At 46.4% G+C, this 27,458-nt stretch overlaps 1 protein-coding gene across 15 annotated transcripts in view; it reads right to left on the bottom strand.

Annotated features, from left to right (window-relative positions):
- The window catches only part of FEZ2 (fasciculation and elongation protein zeta 2), a 60,143-nt gene that overhangs the window by 30,121 nt on the left and 2,564 nt on the right, over positions 1–27,458 (bottom strand). For 4 of the 15 annotated variants that reach the window (XM_089327767.1, XM_089327769.1, XM_089327762.1 and 1 more), the window contains exons 1-5: positions 16,015–16,274; positions 12,835–12,943; positions 6,524–6,640; positions 3,617–3,758; positions 2,378–2,646 (exon numbers count right to left, since the gene is read on the bottom strand). In XM_089327767.1, coding sequence (XP_089183893.1) covers positions 2,378–2,646; positions 3,617–3,758; positions 6,524–6,640; positions 12,835–12,906 — 600 coding nt within the window. In that variant the 5' untranslated portion in view covers positions 12,907–12,943; positions 16,015–16,274. Of the gene's footprint in view, positions 1–2,377; positions 2,647–3,616; positions 3,759–6,523; positions 6,641–12,834; positions 12,944–15,654; positions 16,287–16,409; positions 16,746–17,113; positions 17,253–27,458 lie in introns of those variants that run through there. The other 11 variants (XM_070069257.2, XM_089327761.1, XM_089327768.1 and 8 more) reach the window with 9 other exon arrangements.

Genomic DNA, 27,458 nt, shown 5'->3' with positions numbered 1-27,458 from the left:
GCCGCTACGGCCGGCGCTGTGCTGATCCGAAGCCAGGAGCTGGGTGCCTCCTCCAGGTCTTCCATATGGGTGCAGGGCCCAAACACGTGGGCCATCCTCCACTGCCTTCCCAGGCCATAGCAGAGAGCTGGACTGGAAGAGGAGCAACCAGGACAGAACCGGTACCCCAACTGGGACTAGAACCCGGGGTGCCGGTGCTGCAGGCAGAGGATTAGCCTAGTGAGCCATGGCGCCGGCCAATAAATAAATGTTTTAAAAAAATTAAAACTCAGGGCCGGCACTGTGGCATAGTGGATAAAGCCACGACCTGCAGTGCCAGCATCCCATGTGGGTGCCGGTTCAAGTCCCAGCTGTTCCACTTCCAATCCAGCTCTCTGCTGTGGCCTGGGAAAGCAGTGGAAGATGGCCCAAGTCCCTGGGCCCCTGCACCTGCATGGGAGACCCAGAAGAAGCTCCTGGCTTCGGATCAGTGCAGCTCCAGCCGTTGGGGTCAACTGGGGAGTGAAGTAGCAGATAGAAGACCTCTCTCTCTCTGCCTCTCCTTCTCCCTCTGTGTAACTGACTTTCAAATAAATAAATAAATCTTAAAAAAAAAGAACTACTACCACAAGCTTAGCTATGCCATTACTGTCTTGAGTAAAATTTCTGACACAAATGGATGTGGACTCAAGAAGCAATTTCACGAGTTCAAATGCTGTGGAAAACATTTACTCTTACTGCACATCTTATTTCAAGACTTACAAAGATTCAGATACAAACTGTTCTGCCTTGCCAAATCCATTTCTCAATGTAAATGGCATGCATAATTACACAATGGATCCACTCTAACCCTTTTTATATGGCAATTACAAGAAGGCAGCTTTAAGTCCCTCCAGGGATAAATTTATTTTTCTCAGCCAAGAGTTAACACCAATAAATGGAGGATTTACATATAATCCCTAAAAGCAGATAGGCAAAAATTACCAACTATGCTAGGACTTTTTAGCTAAGCATTTCATTTATTCCTACTAGTATAATAGGGCAATTTAGAGGATGTAATTTCTTTAAAAGAAATGAAAAAAATGCACAATACTGTCCCTAATATTTTAAGTAAAAGTGTGGGTTTGTCCCTTTGTCTTCAGAGCAGTTGGTAGGAGTGACTAAATAAACACCAGTCCTGCCACTTCTCAAAAATCCAACAACTGAGAACTTTTTCCAAAGTCAACTTGTAAACTGTGCCTTTTCTAAATACGTAAAAATACGTACAAATAACACTAAGAAAAAAACCTGAGATGTATTCGTAGGCTAATAACATTGAGAGGAAAGGGCTTCACAGCCAAATTCTCTCTGCAGGAGCCGCTCGCGCGAGCCCCAGGCACCTGGGTCCAGATTCTCTCCAGGACTCCATCAGCCTCTGGCTAGTGAGATCTAACTTTCTGATAAGTACCTTCTAAAAATATAAATCATGACTTAATCGAAGACAAAATGTATAGTACCGCAAGTCACAATAACCAGTTCAGGATTTGTGTTGGCGTGCATCACTGTCATAAATTAAAAAGCTACATTCCTTCAGAAAAATGGCTCCCTTGGCCCGTTAGGGTATAAGATTAAAAGCAACATTTCCTCACACACAAACAAAATCAAGGTGGGAATACATACAAGGCTTCAGCTGGCCACAGGAAAAATGCAAGGGTCCTGGGGTCAGTAAGGAAATGCATTTGGTGTAACAGTGGATGCTTAGGCTAAAGTAATTAAGTGACATTAAAAAGACCACTTAAGTAAAATTTTAAAAGAAAAAAAAAACTTATACAAAGAATTAAACTTGCAAACACTCTCCACTTTTCACCAGTAATATTCTAGTCTGCCAAATACTAGGCCAAATGGCTGATGTCACATAACTGCCACTAACAGGTTCATGTGCCAACCTCCCTGACCAATCAGGAGAAACCCATTTACAGATCAGGCTGTGCTTTTAGGCCCAGCCCAGTGCTCCTGCCTGTAAATGAAGCCCCTTGTCATTGCTCATCACACAACTCACGAGAAGCAGGATAAGAAAGCCACCCCGAAGCCCGCCGCCCTAACACAAACAGCCACTATGAACATTCTGATGTGCTAGACAGTGACTTGCTAAAGCTTAAGGCAGTCTCTTTCACTCCCTCTCTTCATTCTGCTTCCTCCTCAATATTTCAGGATAGACTTTCCCAGATCATCAGTACAGCCCTCATCATGAAAACACCTTTGTGAAGAAGCTGAGCACAGCGGGGCCCTGGAAGGGAGTCCCTGTGGTGCCCATTAGAAGGACAACACTCCTGCCTGCCACACCTGCCGCTGGCCCGGCGTCCCCGCGTGAGCTCACATGCCTTCGAGCGCTCCACGCCACCGGCCGAGCGTCACTTACTGTGCCGGGCATGTGACTTCGCTCGTTCTTCCCATTCTGGGAGCTGCCATTTTTGAGTTTCTTTTTCTTTTTGGCTGTTTCTTTGTGCTCCTTCTGTTTGTTTTGCACTTCAATCAGAACAGAAATAAAGCTGTTTTTCACTTCCTTTTCAAACTCCAGTTCATCTCGCAGGGCCAACTGCTGCACCAGCTCCTCGGAGTACTCCTTGATGGCAGTCTCGATTTCTTCCAGTAGTTCATTTAATTCAGACACGGAGAGTCTTTTCACTCCTGTGACCAAAAGCAGAGGACAGCCGCTGCTGAGACAGAAGTGACTCTAGATGGCTCAGCAAGGGGTCTTACAGCGAACAGCATACACCACAGTCCATGCGCGTACACCACAGTCTATACGATTAAACCCACTTCTCCTAGAACTACCAGGGGGCAGTGCCGAGCAGAGGTGGCTGAGATGGAAAGTCCACCAAGATGTCTGAGGCAGACCCATCAGCCCACGAACAGCACTCTGGTCAAGAATGGAGAAGCCGTACAAGGGGAGAGACGAACGCAAAATGTTTGTCTACCAGGCAGGGTAACTTCAGACAAGAAATGGCAAGGGAGTTGGGGTGCTTCTGAGAAAAGGGCTTGATGGGAAAAAATTAATCTAAATGCATATTTAATCACATACGCCCCAACCTGGGAATCCTGCTGGAGGCTGGGAGGGAACAATAGTCCCTAAAGCTGTGTTTTCGGTTTTTTCGGCACGTGCTCTCACGTGACAGGCCACTGCGCGCGTCCTGACCCCAGTGCCTCACAATGTGACTCTGCTGGGGTGCAGAGGCTGTCAGGAGCCGATTAAGTTAAAGTGAGATCCTGAGGATGGGCCCTAATGCAGCGTGCCTGGTGTCCTTATAAAGAACAGAGACACACACGGGGCAGACGCCGGGAATGGGAGCCAGCGAGGGCAGCCAGGCACGGACAGACCTAGGAGAGAGGCCTCAGAGGAGGTCCCCCCTGGCCACATGTGGATCTCAGCGTCCCAGCCTCCCGAGCGCAGAGGTTCCGCCTCAGTCTGCAGTCCTCTGTCACAGCGGCCCTGACCCACGAACACGGAGGCTCCGTCCCCGCGCGACAACACAAACCACGCACGGAATTATCACCGCCTGGCCAGCGAGAAACCAGGCTTTCTGCACGAGGCCGTGTCACGTGCTTGGAACAGACAAAACGCAGCAAGGGTGCTGCTGATGGAAGGGGGGTCTCTTACTTTCTTCGTAACTGCTTGTACTCGACCTCTTAAGAGTTTGGATTTCCTGGGAAAGCATTGACAGCCGATCTGACTGCGAGGGGGTTTCATCATCTTCTGGGTCTGGCGATTCCTGCATCATTTCTTCAATTTCTTCAATAACCTTCAAACACACACACACAACACTATTAACCAAATGTACAAGAAAAAAATCATCTCTGTAACACAGCACTCCCCTGAGACAACCAGAGAAGGAATACACTAAATTCACCGTTAACTGATGACAGCACTCAGGACCGGGTGCTTTGAATAAGTGGAATGTTGGGCCGGTGCTGTGGCATAATGGATAAGGCCACCACCCGCAATGCCAGCATCCCATATGGCCACCAGTTCAAGTTCTGGCTGCTCTGCTTCTTATCCTGCTCCCTGCTAACGGCCTGTGAAAAGCAGCAGAGGATGACCCAAGTCCTTGGGCCCCTGTACCCATGCGGGAGACCTGGAAGAAGCTCCTGGTTTCTGGCTTCAACCTGGCCCACCCCCAGAGGTTGCAGCCATCTGGGGAGTGAACCAGTGCATGGAAAATCTGACTATCCTCTTCTGTGAAACTCTTTCAAATAAATAAATCTTTTAAAAATCGTAATCTTGGTTTTAAAAACAAGGTTTATCAAAAAATTACAATGTCAAAACACAAAATTAAATAGAGTATGATTCAGTAGGCCCCATTCAGAACCTGCAATGTCTGAGAAATGCTTCTACAAAAACGCATGATGTACTTCCAACATACATATGCAAAACCAGGTCATAAAACCGGAGTTAAAGGAAAGCAAATAGCACATGCAAGTGCTCAACCTGAAGCGATTCAATCAAAAATATGACATAAAATTTAGAACACACAATAGTATAAAAAAATTTATATAGAGGCAACAAATTACCTCTCTGGCAGCAAATTTACCTTTAACAGCAGAAAAAGAGTTTTGTATATTGATTTAATGAAAGATAAAGAGATGTTTTTAAATTAAAGTACCTTCAATAGTAAAAAAGCTACACAAAGCGGGAAAATTTCAGGAACACATTGCTTTTCACATGACTGCAATGTGGTTCAAATCTTACAAAATAGTATTTGGTGCTTTCCAAATTCTAAAGGTTGAGAAGGACATGGAACTCAGTAAAACTTTAAAGGACAGCCAGAAAAATTATTCAATACATACGGGGGGAAACTTAACAGTTAAAATTTAACTATCAAAGACTGCTAAATGAAGGAGTAAAATATCACAGCAAATTTAACACACTTTATGAAGGAGGTGGGTTATGTTAATTAGTAGAAAATGTTCCAAAATAGGCATTGCAAAGCGGTACAATGGCACACTCAAGGTGGCTACCAAATCAGTTTCTCCAAGTCCTGAAAATAGGCATGGAGGGGCCGGTGCTGTGGCAGAGCAGGTAAAGCCGCTGCCTGCAGTGCCAGCATCCCAGATGGGCACAGATTTGAGTCCCAGTTGCTCCACTTCTGATCCAGTTCCCTGATAATGCACCTGGGAAAGCAGTGGAGGATGTCCCAAGCCCCTGCTCCCACGTGGGAGACGGGAAGAAGCTCCTGGATCCTGGCTTTGGATCCCAGCTCAGGCCGTGGCAGCCAACTGGTGAGTGAAACAGCAGATGAAGATCTCTGTCTCCCTCCCTCTCTCTAATTCTGCCTTTCAAATAAATAAATCTTGGGGCCGGCGCCATGGCTCACTTGGTTAATCCTCCACCTGCAGCACCAGCATCCCATGTGGGTGCCGGGTTCTAGTCCCAGTTGCTCTTCTTCCAGTCCAGCTCTCTGCTATGGCCTGGGAAGGCAGTGGAGGATGGCCCAAGTGCTTGGGCCCTGCACCCACATGGGAGACCAGGAGGAAGCACCTAGCTCCAGGCTTTGAATCGGCGCAGCGCCAGCCGTAGTGGCCATTTTGGGGGGTGAACCAATAGAAGGAAGACCTTTCTTTCTGTCTCTCCCTCTCACTGTCTGTAACTCTACCTATCAAATAATAAAATCTTTAAAAATAAATAAATAAATAAATCTTTTAAAAAAGTAGGGATGGCCTGTGATATTCAGCCAGATTTCTAGGGGACAATGAATTCTCCAAGTCTTTCCCTGAATATCACGTTCCGCCTCCATCCTATTATTCCCTTGCTTTAAGCACAACACTCTTTCCAGGCCCGGAACCATCCATCTACAAATATGGCTAAGGATCATCAAAAAGACACATTTTGAATGCACTCCTCCCAGCCTGGCTATAACACATCTCCTTACTGACCTCGTCTTTCCAGACTAAAAATAGAGTGTGGTGGAATTCGCAGCCCAAGTGGCCACGGAACATTTCACTTCAGGAAGACGTTCTTGCACCACGCTTGGACAATACAACACAGGTGGGAGGAGTATTCAGAAAACGCAAAAGCTGATTTGACTGGTTTCAAACGAACATGGGGGTTGACATGAGTAGGGCATTCCACAGGAATAAGGCTTGCTTCTCTCTGGAGTACTTAACATGTACTTCTAAAACGTGCTAATGATTTTCACACAGGGTATTCCAGAAACTAAACTAAATAATTCTACACGGATACATTAGTCTGCCCATGTGTGGATAAATTCGAAGAAAGAAATGCACTATATTTTTCTGATGTGGGTTTCAGCAATAATCCTCCCTTAGTAACGCGCTGTATGTCTCAACAATGCCCACATGGAAATCTTCCCGACTAGCACAATCCCACACGCTGCATGCTACACAGGCTCTTTTTTTGCTCAATGGGAGGGTTACCTGTTAGGTTTATACAACCAGAAAATACAGGAAAAATAAGGAAATTCCAACAGCCACCATCAAGCCCTGCCACGGCAGGAACTGACTTCGGCTCTGGATCTGCTTGCCCTGCCCCCGTGAGTAGCACCTCTACCTGATCGGCAGTGAAGAGGGGCTCCTCGTTCACGCAGGAGACGATGATGGAGTGCATGTCCAGCTGTTCTCTCAGCTCCTCATCATCCGACGAATCCAAGAACAGACTGTCACTGACCTGAAAACAAAACACCGCTCTGAACGCAGGACCTTCTGATCCCAAGAAAGCCACCCCCTCTGGGTGAGAGTCTCCGGGGGCCAGCGCTTCTCCCAGAGCTCGCCCTCTAAGAAAGGACTTGCAGTCGCCACTCCGCACCAGACAGAGTGCAGTGCTCTACTGGCTGAGCCCAAACAGAACTAAGGCAAACACAGAATAACTACGACACTGCGAAGGCTGAATACAGCTCCTATTGCTCCTATTGCTATTTCAGCAAAAAGAGTGCTATAGAGGCTGATGGATATACAGAGAAAACAGAGTATGTGTTAGGAAGTTATAGGGAATTACAGTGAGTAGGAGAAAAGGGGTAAGTTTAGCAATATATATTATTTAGTTAACAATCTAATAGTAAGACTGGTTATGTTAAAAGTGTACAGGGACAAGCATTTGGCCTAATGGTTAAACCACTGGTTGGGACACCCACACACCACAGCAAAGTTGCCTGTTTTCAAGTCCCAGCTCCCATCCAGATTCCAGTTTCCTACTAATGCATATTCTGGGATATGCAGGTGATCATTCAAGGACTTGGTCCTTGCCACCCATATGGTAGCTCTGTATGGCTTCAGCCTGGCCCAGTCCCACCTGTTGTGGTCATTTGGGAAGTGAAACAGAAGATGGAAGATCTGCCTCTCCCCCTGTCACTCTGCCTTTCCAATAAACAATAAATGTTTTTAAAAATAGCACAAGGATACATTTAAAAAAAAAAATCCATGTCCTTGAAGAAAAGCACTTGGAAGGAGGGAGAAGATGGCAAAGGAGACGTTCCGAAGCCAACCTGAACGAGAAGCATTCCATTATATAAGTGTATCAGGAACTGCACAAGATTTAGAATAGGTTTATGGTCATTGCCAAACACATGAGCATGTCTCTCCCTCTCTCTGGCCGTAACTGTGCCTCTCAAATCAATAAATAAATCTTTTTAAAAAACACACATGAGCAATATCACAAAACCATTAGAATACATTTCCATAACAGAAGAAAATGATCCCAGATCCTCTTTCCAGAGAGGGTGCCAAGCCCATTCCAACAGAGATGGCATATGCTAAGGGCTGGAATCCCTTTCAGGCTTTGAAAACCAACCTTGGTTGTCACGGGGGTCATTGTTCACCCTCCCATTCAGCAGACATGTGCCTTCTTTTTGCCAACTGTTTCCATCGCTCCGCGTGCCAGGATTAGTTCGGAGCTGGTGGAACTCTTTCCCTGTGTAAACCTGAAGACACCTCAAATGGAAAACTGTGCCCAGGTAAGAATTTGGGACATACAGTGTCTCACTCGGAAGAAAATTAAATTTAGAAGTGTGCCATCTTCATTTCAATGAAAAAAAAATTAAAACTGTAATCTAGCAAACTGCAGCTTTCCTGAATGTTTCTCTCATCTTAACACAAAAGAAAATTGCTTCTCACCTTGTCAAAAAAAAAAAAAGTTTACCATAGCTTCGGTTTTATAACTGGAATAATCTAAAGAACGTCTCTAAGAGGTAAATTTTGCGTAGCTCAGTCATGGAAATAGAGCACCCAGTTGGCCAGGGTATATAAAATAACTTTCCCAGATTTGAAAATCCTTTTAATTATAGACTATGAATTAGGAAATGGCGGGGTTTTACAGTCCTTGCTGCTCATTTGTCCTTCCAGAACCTAGTGTGTGCTAAAGGTCTTCCTGAGGGATACAGTTCTAATGCAGTGCTGTTCGTACTGGAACAATCACGTCATGAGCAAAGACAGAGCCACAGACAGCAGATGGACGATCACCGTACACTTTAATCTGCTGAGTTTCTCCAGCTAAGCCTTTTATAATCAGTACTAGTATTAAACTCAAAATCACTCCGTGTCGCTACCTTGACAACACCATTACTCGGGCACTGGAAACATGCAAAAGGCAACAATAAGGGATAATTCCTCAAGATGCAACCGAAGAATAGCACAAGATATATATTATTTTACTCAATGAAATTGAGTATTCCATTCATGCTGCTAATGTGTTTCTCTTTGAAACTATAAAAGAAACTTTTACAATATTTATACAATATGTCACACAAACAAGTACTCATTGGGGCCAGCACTGTGGCGTAGCTGGTAAGGCCGCCACCTGCAGTGCCAGCATCCCATGTGGGCACCAGTTCAAGTCCTGGCCTGGCTGCTCCACTTCCAATTCAGCTCTTTGCTGTGGCCTGGGAGGGCAGTAAAGGATGGCCCAAGTCTTTAGGCCCCTGCACCTGCATGGGAGACCCAGAAGAAGCTCCTGGCTTCAGATCAGCACAGCTCTGGCCATTGCAGCCAACTGGGGAGTGAACCATCAGATGGTCGACCTCTCTCTCTGCCTCTGCCTCTGCCTCTCCTCTCTCTGTGTAACTCTGACTTTCAAATAAATAAATAAATCTTAAAAAAAAAAAAAAAGTACTCAAGGACTAGCCACAGAGGATTCAGCACTATTTTAAATATTGTAGAAAATATTTTTAAGAGTAAAAAACTTGAGGCTAGCACTGAGCCACAGTGGGTTAAGCAGCTGCTTGCACCACCAGCAACCCATATCAGAATGCCAATTTGAATCCCAGATGCTCCAATTCCAATCCAGCTTCCTGCAAATGCACCTGGGAAGGCAATGGATGAAGATTCAAGTGCATGGGACCCTGTCACTCACATGTGAGACCCAGATGGAGTTCTAGGCTCTGACTTAGGCCTGGCCCAGCCCTGGCTGTTATTACCATCTGGGAAGTGAAATTAAGGATGAAAGATTGGGCTGGTGCCACGGCTTGCTTGGTTAATCCTCCGCCTGTGGCGCCAGCATCCTATGGGGGCGCCAGGTTCTAGTTCCTGTTTCTCCTCTTCCAGTCCAGCTCTCTGCTGTGGCCCAGGAAGGCAGTGGAGGGTGGCCCAGGTGCTTGGGCCCTGCACCCACACAGGAGACCAGGAGGAAGCACCTGGCTCCTGGCTTGGGATCAGTGCAGCGCCGGCCGTAGCAGCCATTTGGGGAGTAAGCCAGCAGAAGGAAGAGCTTTCTCTCTATCTGTCTCTCTCATTGTCTAACTCTGCCTGGCAAATAAAGAAAAAAAAAAATGAAAGATCTCTGTGTCTGTCACTCTGTCTCTCAAGTAAACAAATAAATCTAAAAAACAAACTTTTTCCAAAATCATTTGAAAGTTATAATAGGGGGCTGGTGCTGTGGTGTAGCGGGTAAATCTGCCGCCTGTAGTGCTGGCATCCCATATGGGCACCAGTTTGAGTCCCGGCTGCTCCACTTCCTGTCCAGCTCTCTGCTATGGCTTGGGAAAGCAGCAAAAGATGGCCCAAGTCCTTGGGCCCCTGCACCCACATGGGAGACCCGGAAGAAGCGCCTAGCTCCTGGCTTCGGATTGGTGCGGCTCTGGCTGTTACAACCAATTAGGGAGTGAACCAGAGGATGGAAAACCTCTCTCTCTGTCTCTCCTTCTCTGTGTAACTCTTTCAAATAAATAAATAAATCTTTAAAAAAAAAAATAAGAAAGAATAACAGAGACACAGAGAAAGAGAAAGAGATTCTCCATCTGCTAATTCACCCCCTAAATGGCCATAATGGCCAGGCTGAAGCCAGGAGCTTCATCCAGGTTTCCCACGTGGTTGCAGGGGTCCAAGGATTTGAGCTATCCTCCACTGCTTTCCCAGGCACATTAGCAGGGAGCAGGATTAGAAGTGGAGCAGCCAGGACTCGAACTGAGTCCATATGCAATGCCCGTACACAATGCCAGTGCTGCAGGCAGTGGCTTAACCCACTGTGCCACAGCACTGGCTCCTAAAAAACTTTAAAAAAATTTTTAATTAAAAATTTAACAGACATTAAAATTGGAATACCATGTGGTATTTCAATATATGTATACATTGTGTAATGTACAATCAGGGCAAACTTATTGTTTCCTTAGACATTTAACTTTCCTTTATAGCATAAATATCCAAACGTTTTCAAAGTAACACAGTAATAAGAAAAGACATATACTAATAAGGCACATGCAAAAATACCTGCTGGAGAGTCTCACTCTGACATCAGACCCAGAAACGTATGAAACAATAAGATAAGGTAGCAGTGATTTTTACAGAGGCATAGACAAAGCACGGTGGGAACTGGCATCCAAGAGACCACCCAGCTGAACTCTGTGGGACAGGTACCAAGTCCTTTGAAAGTTCACATTCCCACAACGGTCTTCAGCTCCCACAGAGACGAGCGCGTGCATCTTCCTTCCGTGCAGGCATTTCGGCTATGGCTAAACGACCATCTGTCAGAGACGCTGAAGGCAGGGAATTCCCCCCAAGTGGAAGGCTGGATTAAGCGGACTTTAAAGTCCCTTCCAACTCTAAAATTGTAAATTCCACGAGATCAGCAAAGGCTAAAACAGGAATAGGAAGCTTCAGAGAGGAAGGGAAATTTAAACCAAGCTCAAAATGATGGCTAGAACCTAAATAAACAGAAGACCAGGCATATGCTGTGTTCCTTCTCACTCAGTGTGTGACAGGTAACTCTGCAACACTTAACAGGATTAATGATTAGAATGAACAGTAAGAATTCTGTATCTGCTAGAATAATGGGAAACAGTTCATGTTCTATACTTTACCAGAAAATATTAGTAGCAGGCTTTTCTAAATCACATATTTAAGAAAATCATGTTCACAAAACATTAACGACACTGTATTTAAAATACTGACAGCCCTAATGCATCATAGCCCAGTAATCACATAATTACCCTCAATGAAATATAGAGCATGCCGGAAGATCTGGCATGAGTTTACGCTGTTATTTGATAAGGAATTTAAATAGTCTGGCCTTGAAACTTACGTAATTTGGGCATGTTTCTCATTAGCTTTAACCGAACTGAGCCCTGCGATTTCCCACTTCCGCGAATTCTCTTCACTGTTCTGGCCCAGTGGCTGCCCTGTTGTTGTGCTCACACTTCCTACTCCAGGTATGTTCACGTGACGATACCAGGGGGTACACAGGAGAGTCACGCAGGCTAAGTTAGCCATGAACACACTAAAAAGCCGAAAACTGAACTGTTTTTAACAGGTTCCCCAGTATTCACAGGAAAACAGTCTTCCAACATGTCATGTCCATCAAGTCACTGAACACATCAAAAAGTTAACTCCATACTGATATTCCAATATCCTCAATGTATTAACTCAGAGCCTAGGATTTTTCTTGCATATTCTCAGCATGTCAAAATGGTATTATGTGAGTGGAGAAAACATGGTGATTGTGGAGGTTCATACACAGATGATGAAAATGTAGCTAAATATACAAAATCGAGTATGTGCATGGAAGTACTGGAGGAACATGACAGCAAGGTGACAGCACTGAGCTGAGAGAGCCACTTCAACTGTTATAAGCTCGGCAGCAAGAGGCAACTCAGTGGATTCAGGTTAAACAGAATGCTTCCATATTACTTCCAGTATTAGCATAAATTATTCCCAAATTCCTGATTTCATTCTTTTTTATTTATTTTTTAAGTAATACAAATTTCATAAGCTCAACTTTAGGAATATAGTTATTCTTCCCACTATACCTGTCTTCCCACCCACACTCCCACTCCTCACCTCCTCCTCCCTCTTTCCTTGCCAGTCCCATTCTCCATAAAGATTCATTTTCAATTAACTTTGTACACAAAACACCAACTGTATACTAAGCAAAGATTACAACAATTTGCACACACACACACACACAGTTTGAAAACTAGTTTTACAGTTAACTCTCATAATACAACTCATTGAGGACAGAGGTCCTACATGGGGAGTTAGTGTACAGTGACTCCTGTTGTAAATTTAACAACTAACACTCTTATATATGACGTCAGTGACCACCTGAGGCTCTTACATGAGCTGCCTAGGCTATGGAAGCCTTTTAAGTCCACAAACTCCATCAGTATTTGGACAAGGCCATAAGCAAAGAGGAAGCTCGCCCTTCTCTTTAGAGAAAAGCACATCCTTCTTTGATGGTCATTTCTTTCCGCTGGGGTCTCACCCACAGAGATCCTTTATGTAGAACATTTTCTGCCACAGTGTCTTGGCTTTCCATGCCTGAAGTGCTCTCATGGCTTTTCAGCCAGACCAAGAAGCCTTAAGGACTGATTCTGGGGTCAGAATGTTACTTAAAGCGATTGTCATTCTACAAGTCTGCTGTGTCCATTCCTTACTTACCCCTTTCTCAGAGAGGTTCAGAGTAAGCAAATGCAAGGTTCTAGTATGGGACGATTTCCAGTCTACTGGCATTACATTTCCATAATTATCTGTCAGAGCATTCCAAATCCTTAAAAAGAAGGAAACCACAGTCAATGAGAATTAACATTCCATATGCCTTTTATTAAGCAAATGTTCAGTGCCACAGTGAAAAGCCACCAAGCAACAAAAAACAAAAAACAGAAGGCTGTCTCTCAAATAAGTGAAAAAGTATGATTGGGCCAAAAAGAAGTTCTGAGGGAAAGTGAGCAGATGTAGAAAATTCCACTAGCTAACACTTCACGGCACTACCTATGTGGCACTGTTCTAAGCAAGCCACAGATACTCATTTAACCTGCAAGGCCAATATTAGCAGTGGGAAGTATTATTATCCCATTTTACAGATGAGGAGACTGAAGCACAGGCAGGTTAAGGAGTATTTCCAGAGCCACACAGGTAGTAACACACTGTGCATTGCATTGAGTTTTCCTCTGAAACTCCTAAACACATAGAACATGTCATGAAGTAAATCATTTCTCAACTTTGTTATCTTTTCTAGAGAAAGAACTCAGCCTCAGTGTGAGACCAAGACTGAATATGAATATCCAATTTGTAACATAAATGGGCTGAAGATTACAATGGATGAAATGAAAGGCAAGAGAAGAAGTTCACAATAAAACATACAAAGTTATAACCAGTGCAGTTTGCCACCTGGGTATCAAGCAGAATTTAGGGGAGGAAACATGGCAAAATGAAACAGGACACTTGACTAAGAGTCAGGAAACAGGAAACAAACATATCTCCATTCTCCCTTAACTGATGGGTCTTTGGCCAAGTCCCTTAGCCTGTCTAGGCAGGTGCCCTTCTATAAAGGAGAGGCTTGGACAAGCAGCAGGCATCCCTTCCAGCTCCATCACCTTAGGCATTCATTCAAATGCACTGAATAAAGTCCCAGACCGCTCCAGATAAGGAGAGCAAAGTCCAATTGCATGACCAAAATTCAGGTTTTGATACCAAGGTAATAATCAGCATAATAAAATATGACATTTTATGAAAAACCAATTCAGAGATCAAAACGAAGTGAAATTTCATTGGGGTAAATAACTTATTGGCTAGAGGTACATGCAAAGAAGTCAGAAAGGAAAGAAAAGCTTCTAAAATTTACAACAGGTATCTAATCAGGAATAAGCCATTAAATGATCGGGTAGGCTCTTTTTCCCAACAAGGAAGCCACTAGAATACAAAAACAAACCTAACAGAAGCATGAACATGAGAATGCGAGTTTTAGAACAGAGAAGCAACAGACTTGAGTTAATGACTGGGGAGCTGGTGTTGAAGAGAAGAAGCCACAGGACCTGGGCGGTCAAGAGGGTAACATCCCAAATGACATTCGCCTCCTGCAACGTGAACCCCAAAAGCTCTAGAAAACTGCAGATGGCCTACATGCATGGTTCATTCCTATTCTCCTCTCCTGTGGAACGTTATCTCCTCCAATGCCAATTAGCAGGAATTAGAGGCGATGCCTGCGGACTGCTTAACTTGCTGGGCTTCTGGCCCATCCGTTCCTGCTTCAGCGTTTCAAGTACTAAGTAACTGAGCCTATGCTGAACCCTGGTCAGGGCCTGGAGTGGGACATTCTAAGAGGTGAGGGCAGTCTGGGGCTTTATTTTGCCTGCCTGTTTACACTTCCACAATGAGGCTACAATAAATAGTAATTTAAAAACACACAAGAGAAATATCATACTTCATCCAGAAAAAGGAACCACGGGTTTGATCTTCCAAGAAAACAAAGGCCAACCAGCTGACCTATCTCTTGACCAAGGTCAGAACAACTGCAGTTGGAAAGGCATAGGCCACTGGAAGGACGCAGGACCAACTTTAGTGGGAGATTTCTAGAATTCTCCAGCCAAGACCTAGGACCTGACTCTACCATAAAGTATTACAACCAGTCATAAATGACTGGCAGCACACTGCTTTCCCAGGGAAATCAAAGTCCTGCCGACTGCGAGTGCTGCAGCACCTGCTAAAATCCAGCCCCAGCAGACTAAGCGTAATCCACACTAAACTGGGGCTCAGAGACAGTGAATGAGTGGCCCTAAGGCAAGGCAGGATCTGGGGAGAAGAATCCTCAACTCTAGTGGAAGGAGCTGGCAGGGATTCCGTCAAGCAATGATGAGCAAGTGTGCGCGACAGGCAGGCCACAATGACAGGGCTGCCCAGTCCTGGCTCCTCAAAGGTGAGACAGAGATTTCTTACGCATTCCCAAACCCAGGGACTTGCATTACCACCAGCAACCTATCATCTCCTAAAAACCAAAAGTATTTTAACTTTACGTCAACCTAAGATTTAAGCAAAGGCTAAAATAAACTACCTTCCAGACAGTCCAGGTGAAGCACAACACGAGGGCTCTTAACTATCTATGTGCAAACCACCCAACTGGTTTAAGTTACTCTTGACAAACCCACACACATAATAAGAGAACTGTAACATCCAGAATGCACCCCATGTCTTAGTGACTCAGAGTACTAAATGTATACAAACTGTCTTCTCTGTGGGTGTAGACTTTCAAAAACCCCATCCTTTGCTACTGACTACCTGTGTCATAAACTTGCCCACTTCTGCACCTGCGCAGAACACTGTACAGAGGAACCAGGAAAGGGAGGGTCTCCACCTACAGCTGAGCCCACCCCAGGCTGTTCCCAGCCCCCTTTTTATGCCGCCTGCTTTATTCCTGATGAGTCTGCTGATTCACAGAGCAAAGGGGACCATCATGCTGGAAGCCGCTTTCCCCGCCCAGGGTACCTTCCTTAACTTCCAATCTCTGCGTCCCATCAGCGCTTGGAAAACCCACCGCAACACAGGTCCCACTAACTTATGAGATCCTTGCCAGGTAACCCGAGCCCACCTTCGCGTTTGCCTCGGGGGGCCCGGCAAGCACTCTCTGCTGGGCCCAGCAGACCCGCGCGGTCTCAGCACGTGCCCTGACCTCTCTGCACCTGCCAGGCAAACTCCCTGCCTTTCTCATCCACCAGAATGGAGTAGGCACAACTGTCTGCTTCTCTATTGTGGTCCCCCCAACTCCCCTCACCCACACTCCCTTCAATCCCCTCTACCGGCCCCTATCTACACTGGCCTACAAATACGCGTTTACAAATTGCCTGCCTCCCCGCGTGGCGCCTCCTTCAACAACGCGCCCTGTCCAGTCATTCCGCGCTCCGGGTGCCAAGGGCGCCGATCACTCAGGCGGGCGCTCCACACGAGCGAGGAGCGAGCCGAATGAATGAGTGGCCGCACGCGCGCCCGGTAGGACGCCGAGGCCCCCAGCTCCAGGCAGGGGGTACCCCCCTAAATGTCTGCCCCAGGCGCAGGGGCAGCGCGCCGAGCCGGCAGAGCGCATCGCAGCCGCGGGGCGGGCCCAGGCCAGGGCCCCGCGCGGGGAGGGGCCCCAAGTCCATGGAGGCGGAAGGAGGGCGCGGGGAGGAGCCGCGGACCCGGGCCCGCGGGTTGGGCCAGGGCCGAAAGGGGCTCCCGCCCGCCCCGGCCGGCCCCGCACTCACTCGTCCCCCTGCAGGAGGCTGCGCTCCGTGATGGGCCGCACGGCCGCCCGCGGGGGCTCCGCGCCCGCACCGGGGGGCCGAAAACACAGGCTCAGCTTCTCCTGCAGGCTGCAGGCCAGCGCCGGGAAGCCGTCGCCGCCCGCGCCCGCCCCCGCCCCGCTGCCGCCGCTCGCGTTACAGTTCTCCTGGTCCAGGAGGCTCCGGGCCGGCTCCTGGAACTCATAGAAATCCTGCCAGTCCCCGTCGGCCGCCATCGCCGCCCGGTGCCGCCGCGCGCCCCGCCCGGGCCGGCCCGGCCTGGCCCGGCCCCGCCCCGCTCCCGGGACACCGGTCAGCCCCGGGCCCCGCCTCCGGAGCCCCGCCTCACTGCCAGGCCCCGCCCCGCCCCCGGAGCCCCGCCTCGCCTCCAGGCCCCGCCCAGGCCTCCCGGCCCGGCCCCGACCCGACCCCGAAGTTCCGCCCCGCCGCCAGGCCCCGCCCCGACCCCCAAGCCCCGCCTCGCTGCCGGGCCAGGCCCCGCCCCCGGCCTCCGCCTGGCTTGGCCGTCTGGAGTCTTTGCAAGAGTTGAGCGCCAGTTCCCACAACAAGGGAGACCTGTTAACTGCGTCGAGCTGCTTCCTATAGATTCCATGATTTAGGAAGAACTTTGCTCTTAGTTTCCCTTTCTAGACCCCTGGCCTCAATGAGGCTAAACTAAAGCACACCTTTCAACTGAACAGCCTCGTGTTCCTGCAGCCTTTGGTAACTTCCCGACCAGAAACAGCCAGAATCACTGCGGAATGTTTAAGTGGCTCTGCAATGCATGCCGCAGAGGGTTTGTCTCTCACGTGCAAAGCCGGTGCTAGACCCTGGGGAACAAAGGTGAATGTGTGAGTTGCTATTCACAAAGCACTTAATGCCTCACAGCAAACACAAGTGGCCTACAACACAGCTCAGTGATAAGACCAACAGGAGATCGTTTTTATCATATAAAAAGTAAGTTTGAATGGAAAATGAGAAGTTGTCATTTAACATATTTCAGTTTTGCAAGATGAAAAGAGCTGCGACTCAGAGGGTTAGCCTGATTTACAACTCCTAGCAGCCCACATCAGATCCCAGCTGCTCTGCATCTAATCCAGCTCCCTGCTAATGCACCCTGGAAGGCAGCAGGAGATGACCTAAGTGCTTGAGCCCCTGTAATCCACGCGGGAAACAGGATCGAGTTCAGGGCTCCTGGCTTTGGCTTGGACCAGCCCTGGTTTGCTGTGGTTATTTGGGGAGTAAACCAGCAGATGGAAGATTCTCGGTCTCCCTCCTTCCCTGCCCCTCACTCTGCCTGTCAAATAAATAAATCTTTTAAAAAGATGAATGGTGGGGCCAGTACTGTGGCGCAGCAGGTAAAGCCGCGGCCTGCAATGCTGGCATCCCATATGGGTGCCGGTTCGAGTCCCAGCTGCTCCACATCCTATCCAGCTCTCCACTTGGCCTGGGAAGGCAGTGGAAGATGGCCCAAGTCCTTGGGCCAATGCACCCACATGGGAGACCCGGAAGAAGCTCCTGGCTCCTGGCCTCAGATCAGCTCAGCTCCAGCCATGGCAGCCATTTGGGAAGTGAACCAGTGGATGGAAGACCTATATCTCTCTGTGTAACTGTGACTTTCAAGTAAAATAAATAAATCTTTAAAAAAAAGATGAATGATGCTGATGGTTGTACAAAAATGTGAATATACTTAACACCACTGAACTACACACTTGGCTAAGATGATGGTTTTGTATTACAGATAAGTACCTGGCTCCTGCCATCGGATCAGTGCAGTGCGCCAGCCACAGCGCGCCATTGGAGGGTGAACCAATGGCAAAGGAAGACCTTTCTCTCTCTCTCTCTCTCACTGTCCACTCTGCCTGTCAAAAAAAAGGGGGGGGGGGAACCTATTTTTGTAAGGATATGTGTAAAGGAAATACGTTCTCAGGAGTTGACAGGAGCAGTATTTTTGGCCTGGAATAATCCAATATTTTAGGAAATGAAACATAATTAGGTTATGAAAGATGAGCTTGTATTTTGAAAAATAAATTTGGGGTCAGTAATAGTGAATTACTTTACAAAGGAAACAGGTGTTAGGCTCCACCTGGCCAAGGACAGAGCTAATCAATAGGTAACAGCTTAGGGGTTGATGAGGACACATTCTGATACAGCTGAAACTCACCTCTGAGAGAGAACTGTTGGGCCCCTGCACCCATGTGGGAGACCTAGAAGAAGCACTGGGCTCCTGGCTTGGGCTGCTGCGTTGCTGACATTTGGGGAGTAAATCAGCATGTGGAAGATCTCTGTTTCTCCTCTCTCTGTAACTCTGCCTTTCAAGTAAATAAAAATGAAATATTCAAAGGGGAAAAAAAAAAAGAGAGAGAGAGAGAGAGAGAGAGAGAGAGAGAGACCAGGAGAAGCACCTGGCTCCTGGCTTCGGATCAGCGCAGTGCACCAGCCAAAGCGGCCATTGTGGGGTGAACCAATGGAAAAGGAGGACCTTTCTCTCTGTCTCTCTCACTGTCTACTCACTGCCTGTCAAAAAAAAAAAAAAAAAAAAAGTGATGCTCAGAGTCTCAAAGACTGTTTGTCTCTCAGTATCAGATATTACACACACAGTTACAAGGAATCTACCAAGTTGACTCAAACTCTAAATTATTTCCACACTAAGGCAAAAAAAGAAAAAATCCCCTTGGAGCCCGCGCTGTGGCATAGTAGGCTAATCTTCTGCCTGCGGCACCAGCATTTACATGAGTACCAGTCCAGGCTGCTCCTCTTCTGATCCACAGCTCTCTGCTATGGTCTGGGAAAGCATTGGAAGATGGCCGAAGTCCTTGGGCCCCTGCACCCACGTGGGAGACCTGGAAGAAGCTCCTGGCTCCTGGCTTTATATCTGCCCAGCTCTGGCTATTGCAGCCATTTTAGGAGTGAACAAGTGGATCTACCTCTCAAATATTTTTGAAAAAAAAGTTCCCCTTGGTTTATATTTCATTTGCCTGCTTGGTGTATGTACAAGTGAAAATATAATTCTGTCCAATTTTTCATACATTTTTAAATACATTGCGACGAAGTTAGTGCTAGTGATCTCAGAATGCCAGGTGTTTCACATATCGTATTTTTTACCTTTAATTAAATGCAAATTACTTAATATCAATCTAGATGGGTTGGCTATCACATTGGGAATATAAGATTTGAATCATTTTTCTTAGTCAATTTATGTTTGCACACCCAGAGTAACCTTGGCATGCAATGCAATCTATAAAAATGCTCCAGAGGAATGTGTCTGTGAGAAAACTGACTATATTTGTCTATTGTTTTGTTACTTTATGGGGACCAAGAAGTGAGATTAGACTATGCAATAAAACATTAAAAGGTGCTTTTGTAAATTTTAAATAGTTACTGTAAACATGAAAAAGTAACAGCAGAAAACCATTTACATAGTATAATACTTGTAACCAGAAACAAATTTGTAAGGTTTATGTATTTATTTATTTGAAAGGCAGAGTTAGAGAGGCAAAGGCAGAGAGGGAGAGAGAGAGACAGGTCTTCCATATCTGGTTCACTCCCCAAAATGGCCACAACAGTCGGAGCTGGGCCAATCCAAAGCCAGGAGCCAGGAACTTCTTCTGGGTATCCCACACAGGTACAGGACCCAAGCAATATGGACCATCTTCTACTGCTTTCCCAGGCCATAGCAGAGAGCTGGATTGGAGGTGGAGCAGCCGGGACACGAACTGGCACCTATATAGGATGGCAGCACTGCAGGCAGTGGCTTTACTCTGTATGCCACAACACCAGCCCCCAACCAGATAGATTATAAAGTAACAATATCTCTCGGCTGGCGCCGCGGCTCAATAGGCTAATCCTCCGCCTTGCGGCGCCGGCACACCAGGTTCTAGTCCCGGTCGGGGTGCCGGATTCTGTCCCTGTTGCCCCTCTTCCACGCCAGCTTTCTGCTGTGGCCAGGGAGTGCAGTGGAGGATGGCCCAGGTGCTTGGGCCCTGCACCCCATGGGAGACCAGGATAAGTACCTGGCTCCTGGCTTTGGATCAGCGCGGTACGCCGGCCGCAGTGGCCATTGGAGGGTGAACCAACGGCAAAGGAAGACCTTTCTCTCTATCTCTTTCTCTCTCACTGTCCACTCTGCCTGTAAAAAAAAAAAAAAAAAAAAAAAAAAAAAAAAAAAAAAATTTCTCTTCAACCTCTTCCTCTCACCTGGCTTCTCATGTGGTGCCTGGGGCTTTCAAGTTGCTCCATAGCCTTCTTTTTTTTAATATTTTATTTTATTTAATGAACATATTTTCCAAAGTACAGCTTATGGATTACAATAGCTTCCCCCCCATAACTTCCCTCCCACCCACAACACTCCCCTCTCCCACTCCCTCTCCCCTTCCATTCACATCAAGATTAATTTTCAATTATCTTTATATACAGAAGATCAATTTAGCATATATTAATTAAAGATTTCCAGTTTACACCCACACAGAAACACAAAGTGTAAAATACTATTTGAGTACTAGTTATAGCATTAATTAAACACCTAAGAGTAATTGTGTATTAATTACAGAGTTCAACCAATAGTTTTAAATAGAACATAAAAAATACTAAAAAAGTATTAAGTTCTTTTTTTCCTGTTTTTTTGTTTGTTATATAGTTATTTTTTTATTTAATAAATGTGAATTTACAAAGTGCAACTTGTGTATTGTTGTGGCTTCCCCACCTAACCTCCCTCCCTCCCGTTGCCCTCCCCTCTCCCACTCCCTCTCCCATCCTGCCCTTCATCAAGTTTCATTTTCAATTACCTTCATATACTGAAGATCAACTTAGTATATACTAAGCAAGGATTTCAACAGGCTGCACTCACATAACCGCACAAGGTATAGGGTATTGTTCGACTAGTAGTATTGTTTTTAAGTTCATAGTAAAACACATTAAGGACAGAGATCCTACGTGGGGAGCATGTACCCAGTCACTCCCGTTGTTGATTAACAATTGGCAATCTTATTTATGACATCAGCAATCACCCGAGACTCTTGCTATGAGCTGTCTAGGCTATGGAAGCCCCTTGAGGTCACCGAATCTGAACTTGTTTAGACAAGGCTGTATCACAGTGGAGGTTCCTTCCTCCCTTCAGAGAAAGGCGCCTCTCTCCTTGATGGCCTGTTCCTTCTGCTGGGGTCTTGTTCACCAGGATCTTTCATTTAGATCGTTTTTTGCCACCGTGTCATGGCTTTCCATGCCTGTGAGACTCTCATGGACCTTTTAGCCAGATCCAAATGTCCCAAGGGTTGATTCTGAGGCAGGAGTGCTGCCATTCGCTCCATAGCCTTCTAAAACATCCAACCAGAGGGGCCGGCACCGTGTCGCGCTGGGCTGATCCTCTGCCTGCGGTGCCGGCATCCCATACGGGCATCGATTCTAGTCCCGGTTGTTCCTCTTCCTGTCCAGCTCTCTGCTGTGGCCTGGGAAAGCAGTGGAAGATGGCCCAGATGCTTGGGCCCCTGCACCCACATGGGAGACCAGGAAGAAGCACCTGGTTCCTGGCTTAGGATCGGCGCAGCTCCGGCCACTGCGGCCATTTGGGGAGTGAACCAGCAGAGGGAAGACCTTTCTCTCTGTCTCTCTCTCTCACTGTCTGTAACTCTACCTGTCAAATAAGTAAATAAAAATCTTTAAAAAAAATTAAAACACACCCAACCAGAGATGGATAATGCTTTGCATATGCTTTGAATGAGACCCCCCCCCCCCCAAAGGTTCATGTGTTAAATCTTGGTCCTCAGTGTGGCAGTTCTGGGAGGCAGCAGATCTGGAGATTACTGGGTCATTGAAGACATAACCTTAGGAAGGAATTAATGTAATTCTCCTGCAGTGAGTTGCATCTCAAGTGAATGGGTTCTTAGAAAACAGCAAGCTTGGGGCAAGCATTTGGCCTAGCAGTTAAGACACTGCTTGGGATGCCTGCATCCCATCAACTCCCAATTCCGGTTTGCTGCTAATGCAGACCCTGGGAGGCAGCAGATGAGGGCTCAAGTGGTTGGGTCCCTGCCACCATGTGAGAATGTGGGAGACCTCGACTGAGTTCCAGGCTCCCAGATCCTGGGCCAGTCGCAGCTGTTGTGAGCATTTGGGGAGAGAACCAGTGGATAAGATCTCTCTCTCTTTTTTCTCCCTTTCATGCTCCTTTTTTCTTCTCCCTCTTTCTCTAAGTCTCCCTCCCTCCTTCCCTCTGCCTTTCAAATGAATAAAATACATTAAAAAAAAAAAAAACCACTCCTGGCTACTCGCTACTCTGTCTTCCTGTGTTGCCGTGATTTCTCTCACAGGTGCTCAGCCATGATGTGATGCAACCAGAGAAGCCCTTATCAGAGCCAGAGCCATGCTGTTCAGACTCTTGGCCTCCCAAACTGTGCGCTAAATAAACCTCTTCTCTTTACAAACTACCGCACCTCAGGCTTTTTGTTACAGCAACAGAAAAGAGACAAACACAGACTGGAGCTGTAACCAGATTCCTTTGTGCATACCATCTCCCTCTGCTGCTCTGGCCCTTGCCTCTGCCCTCTGCATCCAGCTCCGAGTTTCTCTCCCCTAAACCCCTTCTCAGCATCTGCTGACAGCAACCGGAACCAGTTTTCTCAACCTCCTTCCCATCCGCCATCAGGTTTCCTGCTCTGCCAGGAACCTGGCAAAACCACAGGCTTCCTGCCAGCCTTGCCTGTCTACATCAGTTCATCAACAGCCAACAGCTTCCACCATCCTGGCACCCCATTCTGTCTCATGTAGCCTGATCCTACTGCTTCCACCCTTCTCCCACAGGCAGGTGAAAATGCACAGGTGCAAACACGTTTCCTCACCTGATATATTAAGAAAAGTTAGTCTGTAGAATTGATTTTCAGCATTTGACTCAAAATCAGAAAACAAGAAAGAGAAAATTTTTTAAAGATTGATTTATTTGAGAGAGGCAGAGTTATAGAGAGAGACAGAGAGAGAGTATGAGAGAGAGAGGTCTTCCAACCACTGGTTCACTCCCCAAATGGCTGCAATGGCCAGAGCTGGGCTGATCAAAGCCAGGAGCCAGGCTATTCTTCTGGGTCTCCCATGTGGGTACACAGGCCCAAGGACTTGGGCCATCTTCCACTGCTTTCCCAGGCCATTAGCAGAGAGCTGGATTGGAAAAGGAGCAGCAGGGACACGAATTGGTGCCATATAAAGCGGAGACTTAACCTACTACACCACAGAGCCAGCCCCTGACAAACTTTTAAAGAGAGCTTCATAGCACTTGAATATTTTGTTCATTAAGAATTTACCATGGAAATGGCTACTTCTCTGGTTCAACAATTTATTTATTTGCACATACTTACACACGGTATATCACCAAGGAAATTCAAATAAGAAAATGACAAGTAGATTATTCAACATATAGACCAACCAAAAATATAATTAATCTGAAAACATATGAGCTGCAAAAGAAAGAAATTACCAAATACAAGACCGGAAACTATCTAGTTGTCAAAGTATGCTTAGCAAATGTTAAAGGCGTGATAAGGCACAATGAGATGAAAGGACATATAAATGAAAATTTCTTGAGACAAGCTAAGGTCATTGCCAAGTTTAGCCAATAATTAGAAGGAAGGGGAGGGGGCTGGCATTTTGGCACAGATTGTTAAGCCGCCAACTGCGACAACGGTGTCCAATCTGAGTGCTGGTTCAAGTCCCAGCTGTTCCACACTAGATCCAGCTCCCTGCTAATACACATGGGAAAAGCAGAAGATGGCCCAAGAAGTTGAGCCCCTGCACCTACGTGGGAGACCGATATGGAGTTCTAGGCTCCTGGCTTCAGCCTAGCCGTTGCAGCTCCAGTCGTTGCAGCCATCAGGGGAGTGAACCAGCAGGTGGAAGATCTCTCTCTCTAACTCTACCTTTCAAGTAAATCTTTAGGAAAACAAAAGAATGGAGGAAGAGCTGATGAGTCAAAAGTGAAAGGGACTTAGAAATCTGTGTCTTGATCCAAGAATTTACTAACAATGGCCCACCTGCCAAAAAAGAAAGAGCAGCTTCTTTTCATTTTTTCTCTATTAAAAAATATCAAGGAATTTTGTGTAGTCAAGGTCCATACACAATTTAACCTTTATTAATAAAGAATATTTCAGTCCAGTTGTTTAAGTTTAATAGAGATAATTTTTTAAAGATTTATTTATTTTGAAAGTCAGAGTTACAGAAAGAGAGGGGAAAGACAGAGAGAGCTCTTTGATCTGCTGGTTCTTTCCTCAGATGGCCGCAACAACCAGAGTTGGGCCAGGCCGAAGTCAGGAGCCACGAGTCAGGAGTTTCGTCTGGATCTCTCATGTGAGTGGCAGGGGCCCAAACACCTGGGCCAGCTCCCATTACTTTTCCCAGGCCAGAAGTGGAGCAACCAGGACACGACCTGGTGCCCATGTGGGTTGCTGGAGTCCAGGAGGAGGCTTCACCCGCTGTGCCACAGTGCTGGCGCCAATCGAGAGGAATCTTTAGTGAACATCTATATCCTCAACTGTAATGTTAAATCAGGGTTTTAATAAGCAAAATCACCTGAGCAGAAGCAGCACCGTGCCATCAAGAGATGGAGTCCTGCTGGACTCACAAGGTACCCAAGTCGCAGGCATGGAAGCCACTGCCAAGCACATGTTGGGTATGTTCTGGGTAATCACGTGTTAGTCCCAAAAAAGTAAATGGAAACAGCCATTACTAGTCATTATTTATCAAACGCTGTAATTTGTTAATTACTATATCTCTCTTATTTCACCTCTCCATTGTCTGTATTTTATACTACCATTATGTAAATTAACATCCCTGTAAAGTAATACAAAATGAATAAAGTTGGCTATTGTTATTGGAGGACTGGAGTTTCCATAAATGTATTTCAGGCATTATTTCTGAGAAATTCAGTGAAACTGAGATCTCTCTCTCTTTCTTTCTCACTCTCTTTATCTTTCTGGATCACACAGAAAAAAAGGTGAAGGAAAAAGAAAAAGAAGCTAATTTAGGAAAACAAAGTCAGTCTACTTGCCATTGAATTGAGGGAGAAATAAGTTTTCCTAAAAGGCAGGAAAAGTTATAGAGCACAATGGCAGACTGTCAGAAGGTGACAGTGGCAGAATGACAGGCACATCTGCAGATGAGGTGGCATCGAAAGTGGCATCAACAGATTTATGGAAAGAAAGATATGAAGATAATTGAGAGTAATTTGCAATTGAAGAGAAACCAGGAGGCTTGGATTACATTTGGTTGAGATACATGGATTCTGTGAATGATTATACTTTGTATATGATTGGATGGTACATGTAATATTGATCATATACATTACATTCTATTTTATAATATACTTTTTTTTTTTGATAGGCAGAGTGGACAGTGAGAGAGAGAGACAGAGAGAAAGGTCTTCCTTTGCCGTTGGTTCACCCTCCAATGGCCGCTGCGGCCGGCGCACTGCGCTGATCTGATGGCAGGAGCCAGGTACTTCTCCTGGTCTCCCATAGGGTGCAGGGCCCAAGGACCTGGGCCATCCTCCACTGCACTTCCTGGCCACAGCAGAGAGCTGGCCTGGAAGAGGGGCAACCGGGACAGTATCCGGAGCCCCGACCGGGACTAGAACCCGGTGTGCCGGCGCTGCAAGGCGGAGGATTAGCCAGGTGAGCCACGGCGCCAGCCCTATAATATACTTTTAATATAAATTTCTTATAAGATAATTTGTCCCACTTTTTAAATTTTTTGACTACTTTATTTATTGGAGAGGCAGACAGAGGAGGAGACAGAGAGAGAGAGAGAGGGGGAAGGAGAGAATTAGTGCTATCTTCTAGTTCATTCCCCCAAAAACCCACAAGAGACACGGCTGTGCTGAAGCCAGAGACAGAAGCCAGGAATGCAATCCAGGTCTCCCATGTGGGTGTCAGGAACTCAATTACTTGAGCCATCACTGCTGCCTCTCAGGGTCTGGGAATCGAACCTAGGCACTCCAATTTGCAATCAGGAGTCTTAACTGCTAGGTTAAATTCTAGCTTTCTGGGGCTGGTGCTGTGGTGTAGCAGGTTAACGCCATGGCCTGGAGCTCCGGAATCCCATATGGGCACCGGTTCGAGTCCCGGCTGCTCCACTTCCTGTCCAGCTCTCTGCTATGGCCTGGGAAAGCAGTGGAAGATGGCCCAAGGCCTTGGGCCCCTGCACCCACATGGGAACCCCGGAGGAGACTCCTGGCTCCTGGCTTTGGACCAGCACAGCTCTGACTGTTGCGGCCATCTGGGGAGTGAATCAGCAGATGGAAGACCTCTCTCTACCTCTCCTCTCTGTGTAACTCTTTCAAATAAATAAATAAACCTTTTTTTAAAAAAAATTCCAACTTCCTGATCTGGAGTCTCTATATTCTCAACAGGGATTAGGACAAGGATACCATACCATCCAGCAGTATTCCCCCAAATCAGCCAGAGAACCCCAAAATCTGTACTGATGGGGCTATTACAAAAGTAATCATTAAAATTGAAGTATCCTACACCTTGGGAATTTTATTTTTTCAGACCTTTATATTTTTTTATCTCTCCCAAATTTTGATACCCAGAGATGTTAAATTTTCTTTCGATAAGGAAAATTATGTTGTAAGTGGGGGTGGGGATGAGGTGAGACTAAATTTGAAAATGTCTATTCTACATACAACTAATTTTTAAAAGCTAAAGTTTAGAAGGCTTTTTTTTTCTTTTTCATTTTAAGTATGGGAAAAATAATTTTTTAAAAATATTTATTTATTTATTTGAAAGGCAGAGTTATAGAATGGCAGAGGCAGGGGCAGAGAGAGAGGTCTTCCATCCGCTGGTTCACTCCACAATTGGCTGCAACGGCTGGAGCTGCACCAATCCGAAGCCAGGAGCCAGGAGCTTCTTCCAAGCTTCTCATGCGGGTGCAGGGGCCCAAGGACTTGGACCATCTTCTACTGCTTTCCCAGGCCACAGCAGAGAGCTGAGTAGGAAGTGGAGCAGCCGAGACTCAAATCGCTACCCACGTGGGATGCTGGCCAGGCAGGAGGCA

The sequence above is a fragment of the Oryctolagus cuniculus genome, chromosome 2 (assembly GCF_051225735.1).
Source record: "Oryctolagus cuniculus isolate XC-2025 breed Fujian yellow rabbit chromosome 2, ASM5122573v1, whole genome shotgun sequence".
NCBI classification, from domain to species: Eukaryota; Metazoa; Chordata; class Mammalia; order Lagomorpha; family Leporidae; genus Oryctolagus; species Oryctolagus cuniculus.
This window is presented reverse-complemented; position numbering and strand designations above follow the sequence as displayed.